A 7,266-nucleotide genomic window follows, 5' to 3' on the forward strand; every position below is an offset into this window, starting at 1 on the left:
AGAAGCGAGGTAGAGGTGCGGTCATAAGTAAACGGGACACGTCATTCCGTTATAATCGCAAGCACGCCGTTCTTATTGGAAATGAAGCAAGATTATTTGCTCGTGAGAAAGAGCACTAGCGTGGACGACCAGTCTGCACAACACCACAATTGCCAATTGCAATTAGGGAAATGATGAAAAATGTTGGAAAAAACATCTCACCCCGTTCACTTTCGTCCGCACCTGTAGGATACGCAGGGGTGCTCACTCCACAACGCAATGTTAAAAGTATGTGCGCTAAGAACGAGGCTGGAAAATGGCACCGCTAAAGCAGAGAAACGATGTATGGTCTTGCATGCCATAATATTCATCATCATCATCATCATCAGCCTGACTACGCCTACTGCAGGGCAAAGGCTGAAAAATAAAAGTTATCTCTCTCTCTCCCCAAATAACCCTGTCCTTCGCTAGTTGCGACCACCGTATTCCCGCAAATTTCCTAATCTCATCCGCCAACTTAACTTTCTGCCGCCCTCTGCTACGCTTGGCTTCTCTTGCAATCCACACCATTACCCTTAAGGACCAGCGGTTATCTTGCCTTCGCATTACATGCCCTGCCCAAGCCAACTTCTTCCTCTTGATTTCGACTAGGATGTCATTAACGCGCGTTTTTTCTCTCACCCACTCCGCCCGCCTCCGATCTCTTAACGTTACACCTATCATTTTTCTTTCCATAGCTCGCTGCGTTGTCCTTAACTTAAGCTGAACCCTCTTTGTTAGCCTCCACGCCTCTGCCCCATAAGTGAGTACCGGTAAGATACACCTGTTGTATACTGTTCTCTTGAGGGACATTGGTAAACTGCCATTCATGATCTGAGGCAACCTGCCATATGCGCTCCACCCCGCTCTTATTCTTCTAGTTATTTCCCTCTCATGATCCGGATCAGCTGTCACCACCTGCCCTAAATAGACATATTCTCTTACCGCTTCCAGCACCTGGCCATCAACTGCGAACTGCTGTTCCCTTGCTAGGCTGTTCAACATTACTTTGGCTTTCTGCATGTTAATTTTTAGCCCCACCGTTCTGCTTTCCCTTTCTAACTCATTGATCGCGCTATGCAGTTCATGTCCTGAGTGACTTAGCAAGGCAATGTCATCACCTAATCACAGATTACTTAAGAATTCTCCTTTAACTCTTATCCCCAACACTTCCCATTGCACTTCACTTCGTGCTAAATGCATGCTATTTTGAATATTCCTTTATCTTGCGGACATAATACTTTGAACAAACACGAAGGTGCAGCAACATGCAGTTAAAGAAGCTCACAAATTCTTTCCATAGATCGTTGTGATCTAATCTTCTACTATGCTGCTAAGATTGCTAAAAAAGCGCGACTGCTTGCCGAATGTCAGAACTGGTGTGACTGCAGAGCAATAAGCTCCGCAAACAAATCGTCAAGGCACCCCTCACTGCCAATTCTCAGGACGCATGTCTCACGTACCTTCGCTTCCTTTAGAGGGAAAATAGACGGCCTTCCTTCTTTGCCTTCATTCAGTTTCCTTATCTCTAGCCTGGTTATGCGCTAATTCTTTCACTTACAAAATATAATGCATTTTGAAAAAAATTGCCGAAGAATACGTTATTTCCTAATGCGAAATTTGACCGCAGCTCATCAGCTGTTTCAGGTTTTCGATAGATTGAGGCAAAGAATGCGAGCCAGACATGTATGTACAATTACAGAGAGCTTTTTTATTTTTCAGACATATTCTTTCTTCAAGAATCGCTCCACTAAGAGTAAAGTTACACTTGAGAGAGATTACAATACAAAAGAATTATTGCACTTAAAATGCACTTCCACAAGAGAAAGAGGCAAACAAGCAAAACACAATTTGTTCACTGAAGCTTAAACGGCGGCTCGGGCGGTTAACGCCCTTCTTATATTGGCTCGCTCCACGTCTGTCTGTTCTTCGCGCCAAGGCAGGCGTGCAATACACACAGTGTCGGCTGTGCAGTCGCCTTCTCGCGCTGGGCGCGCGTCCTTATCGGTCAAAGGCCGGGAGTGGCTTCGAGGAGTGTCTAGAACTTTCGGTCGTGGCACCGCCGTCGTCGCGCGAGTGATGAGGTGGGGAGCATCTCTTAGCGCAAGCAAGGCTACGCCCTCTCCGTCAACATCGCGTAGAAACGACTCGGATGGTCTAGAACAATCGACGGCAATCCTTCTGCGCGCCGCTTAGGCGAGCGGTGGGAGAGGTGGCAGCCACACACAGAAGGCCAGTCGCTCTCCAGAATTTCCTTCTACCCCGTTTTACGACTCGCGCCGGCGAGAGCCGTCCGCGCGGCGCTGTTTTGAAGCGAAAAGCTTCTCTAGGCTAGTCAACACCGGGTCTGGCGGGCGCCGTGATCAATTTTAGCCACATCTGCGTGTGCGCGAGTTCGCCGCGTCACGTTACGTCACTGGAGAGGCGCACGTGGTCGGCGGAGCCGCCGCAGAGAGCTGCTCCGCCGGTCGACCTTCACCATCGTTCGCGCGCTCTGCGCGTGTTTACCGAGTATGCATCGGCGCGCGCTCGGCTTCCTCGTATGACGCTCACCGAAGGTTTTCGCTGATATCCAGGCTTAACCCAAGCTAAGCCATAGCCATTTTTTTTGTTTCTTGCTAAGGAGGGGAGGAGGTTGCGCTTTTACCCTCTCCTGGTTACAACGGACAATGGCGACGCCGCGAAACACAGAAACGGGCGCCTGAGAGCTGCGCTCTAAAATCCCATTCGCTAATCAGCGCCGATGTTGACTTTCTTTGCACGTTATTTTGCGCATACTGCTGGAAACTGACGCTGAAAGTGCATGTCTTTTGGCGAAACGAAGGTCTGCAGGTTATTCGAGGGCGCCTATGAGATGGACTGCCGCATGCGACTTGTCCGAAGCCCAAGAAACACCAGCATGAATGGCGGCTGCGATACCTAAGCAGATCTGAAGACCTCTAGCATATTTAAGTTCCATCCGCTGCCACGGTAGCTCAGCGGTTATCGTCCTCGACTGCTGACCCGCAAAGCATGGGCTCGATCCCGGCCGCGGCTCTTGCATATCAATGGAGGCTAAACGGTGGAGGCACGTCCGTGTGCTCTTCTATGTCAGTGCGCGTTAAAGAACTCTAGGTGGTCGAACTTAATGGGAGCCCTCCACTACGGCGTCTCATAGATTGAGTCGCTTTGGTACATACTTAGACTCCAGAAGCGAAACTATTTATGTTCTTTCCAGCTCGAAGATTTTTTGCGCTTACTCTAAAACTTTCCTTCATGCGCGATAATCAAACATTACGAAAAGTGCTGTTGAGCGGTGAGAGCAAAAATCAGGCCGAATTAGTTACCACAGCGGCTGACGATTTTAGGGATATTTCGTGGGGGCCCATAGGCAATGGCATGAAAGCAAACGCAAGACCTTTGCTTTGAGGTGGTCGAACACACAGGTAAAAAAAGCGGAACTGCCACTGAAAAGGCACTGATGTGAATTGCACAATTTAACGCCGTGCACGCACAAGCTACGGATTAAAAGATATAAGCTAAAATTTTCCGGTAAGTTTTGGTTTTGAGCAGACCGTTGAAGCTGCTATTGATATTAATTCTACGCAAAGGACAGCGGCTTTGCAAGAGCTCCTTCTTTCATGGCTGTGAAGATGATATGCTTTCATAGCGCAAGAACTCCTCAGGCCAAAGAGCGCTGGGCACATTGTCAAGCCGCTCTCCGCAAGACTAATGAAAAAGGACATATTAACGGATCGATGCAAAGGTAATCTAAGTTAGCATGCAGATCTTGTTTAATAGGCGTCACTGATGCACGAAATGAATCTGAAAAAGGCATTTACAACTATCCGCCGTGATGGCTCAGTGGTTAGGGCGCTCGTCTACTGAGCCGGAGCACTCGGGTTTGAACACGACCGCGGCGGTTGAGTTTCGGTGGAGGCGAAACGCAGAAGGCATCCCTGTACTGTGCGATGTCCGCGCAAGTTAAGATCTCCAGGCGGTCGAAATCATTCCGGAGCTGTCCACTACGGCACCTCTTTCTCTCTTTCTTCTTTCACTCCTACCTTTATCTCTTCCCTTACGGAGTTGTTCAGGTGTCCATCGAGATGTGTGAGACAGTTACTGCGGCATTTGGTTTTTAAAAAACCAATTTACATTTACAGCTACCATGAAAGTACGAGCACAATTCCAAATTCATCATTCTGGCGGTATGCGCATGAAAAAAAAAAACAGAAATGGCTAATGTTGTTTTGTTTCGTCCAGATGATCTTCCGGTCCGCAAAAGCGGTGAGGCCCAGGATCCATGCCATAGTTAGACATCCACTCGATGCTAAAGATAGCCTGAGCGCGTAACGATGAGATATGCCGAGGCAAAAATTTGGCAGCGCCTTAGCTATGGTTAAGCTTAGATATACCAGCGAAAAGGTTCAGTTACGCTTGGTTTGACGTCATGGCTGTCGCAGTTCGCGCACAATGCACTGGGAGCACCACGATAATGGTGGAGGCGTTCGGCCGTCCACACACTGCCAGTACGGAGGCGGAGGAGGAGAAGCGCATGTCGTGAATATGGGATTCAGAATTTCGCGGTCTAATTCTGAATCCCATATTCACTACATGCGCGTCTCCTCCTCCGTCTCCGTACAGGCAGTGTGTGGACGGCCGAACGCCTCCACCATTATCGTGGTGCTCCCAGTGCATTGTGCGCGAACTGCGACAGCCATGACGTCAAACCAAGCGTAACTGAACCTTTTCGCTGGTATATCCAAGCTTTACCACAGCTAAGGCCCTTAATGACAAGGTAGTACTCGCCCTCGATTTGAAGGGGGCTTTCGATAATGTAACACACGACATCATTTTGACGCACCTCTCCCAAACCAACTGTGGACACAACACGTTTCAGTACATTAGACAATTTCTCTCCGTCCGGCAATCGTATATCCGGATACAAGATGAAGAGCACGGCCCCTACCAATTAGGTACGAGAGGTACCCCACAGGGCGCGGTCCTCTCACCCCTACTATTTAATTTGGCAATGAAGAAACTTCCAGCCCAGCTGGAAAGTGTTGAAGCCATACAGCACGTGCTCTATGCCGACGACATCACCATCTGGGCTAAACACGGATCGGTTGGAGACATTGAAGCCAACCTGCAGCAAGCGGCGGAGATTGCGGACGCTTACGCCCGCCGCTGCGGCCTCGAATGCTCCCCGGCCAAATCGGAATTTGTGCACATTCGACCCTCGCCGAAGTGCACTACCAAAATCGAACTGTTCCTAGCGAGCGGACCCATCCCAGAACACGCTGAGATCAGAGTACTGGGTCTCTTTATCAATGAACACCGCCGTGTCGACACAACACTGGCCAAATTGCGCAAGGTGGGGGACCAGGTGGGCCGCATGATCCGCCGGGTTTCCAATAACCGCGGGGGGTTACGGTCCAAAGATACCTTGCGGCTGGCGCACGCATTCGTAACCAGTCGAGTCTTGTACTCGACTCCTTACCTCCACCTTCGCAAATGTGACGAGGAAGCCCTTGAGGTGGTTCTCCATAAGATTTACAAGTGTGCTCTCGACCTGCCAGTCACCACGTCCAACCAGCGCCCCCTGGGTCTGGGGATGGTCAACACCTTCGTGGAGCTCCGAGAAGCACACTTGACAAACCACTACACAAGGCTCTCAAAGACGCCGCCGAGTCGCCGCCTGCTTGCCCGACTTCACATCCAACATCCAACACTGACGGAAGAGCGCGTGGGCATTCCCGAAATCTGGAGATACGCCCTGCACGCACGCCCTCTTCCGGCCAACATGACACGAGACGACCATAGTGGCCGGCGCCTCGCGCGGGCGGGAGCCTTGGCAGGCTACTATGGAAACAAACGCGGAGTATTTTACGCGGACGCCACCGGCCCACACCATGGGGGTTGGTACACGGCCGCAGTCGTCCACCAAAATACCGCAGTGAACAGCCTTACGTTCAAAGCACAAGACATTACTCGCGCGGAAGAGGTGGCAATCGCGCTCGCCGCCGCCGATCAGGACTCGCGAGTCATCATTACCGACTCAAGAGGGGCCTGCAGGAACATCGAAAGGGGCTTTATTCCCTATTTGGCATACCGAATACTTCAGAATAGCAATTACCTCGGGGCTCCCACGTCCCGCACAGTAGTATGGACTCCCTCGCCCACAGGCCTCGAGGGCAACGAAGCGGCCGACGCCGCTGCCCGCGCGCTCACTCTCCGATCATCACCCTTGTCTCCCCCCAATGCGGACTCCGACCCCAATCCGGCTTTTACCTTCAAGGAAACCATCGAATATTACCAATTCGGCCATGCAATCTTTCCTAAGCCCTGCAAGGGCCTCACGAAGGCGGAGGAACGCTTACTCCTTCGCATTTATACTAAAACACTGCTGTCCCGGCAGTCATCAACCATTTCGCACCGTAGGGAAAAGTCTTCGGACCTTTACCACATGGTGTGGGAATGCGAATCAACCCCGCACCTTCCCCCTATCCCCAACCCTACCCGGGAGGACTGGGAGGCGGCCCTGCTCGGCTGCTCTGACCTGCCGAGCCAAAAGGCCCTGGTCGGGCGCGCCCAAGCAGCAGCTACAGCCAATGGGCTCCTGTAATGAGCAGCCCACCCAGTTTGGAAGGGGCGGCCCCTTAAGGACCGCTCCACTCGCTCCCTGTACATATATTATATATAAAGTTTTTCAGTCAGTCAGTAGTGGATATGATCCTGTCTTAGAAGGTTGCTTTAGAGACATATACTTTGGTGTTCATTCCTTTTGGGTGTACACCAAGATATGAGAGACAGGCATTTCCTTTCCTTAAAACCATATTTCATTTCATTTTAATTAAGGCCCTTACGGCGCGGTTCGGGTGTCCACCGAGATAGCAGAGAGACAGGCGTGGTTTCCATTCCTTAAAACCAATTTTCTTTTCATTTTCCTTCCCTTACGGCGGGGATCGGGTGACCCCCGAATTATAAGAATTTCCTGGCGCTCTGTTTCCCTTTTATTTATGTTTTATTTGTGATATTTTCATTTTTAATTTCGTTTTTTTTTTTATTTTCGTTTCTGTGCTTATTTTTATTCTTTGTCTATTACGGAGTCGGCGGCCGCCTGCGCTGCGCGTGACTTCACTCGGTTGCGCGCATGCGCAGAATATAGCATTTGCAGCATACCCGGCATACGCGAAGCTCGGCTCCGACCCTCGTAGTGAAGCTTTTCGCTTCAAAACATACATAAAAATGAATTGAGAGAAGCCAACA

General features: G+C 50.4%; 1 protein-coding gene across 1 annotated transcript; it reads left to right on the forward strand.

Moving 5' to 3' along the window:
- Positions 1-5,029: 5,029 nt before the first annotated feature.
- LOC149362291 (uncharacterized) lies at positions 5,030-6,622 on the forward strand. The gene has a single exon (XM_089569688.1). The coding sequence runs from the start codon at positions 5,030-5,032 to the stop codon at positions 6,620-6,622; it is 1,593 nt and encodes a 530-aa protein (XP_089425814.1).
- The last annotated feature ends 644 nt before the right edge of the window (positions 6,623-7,266 follow it).

Source organism: Amblyomma mixtum, chromosome 2 (genome assembly GCF_055824585.1).
Source record: "Amblyomma mixtum isolate Tamu chromosome 2, ASM5582458v1, whole genome shotgun sequence".
Classification (NCBI taxonomy): Eukaryota; Metazoa; Arthropoda; class Arachnida; order Ixodida; family Ixodidae; genus Amblyomma; species Amblyomma mixtum.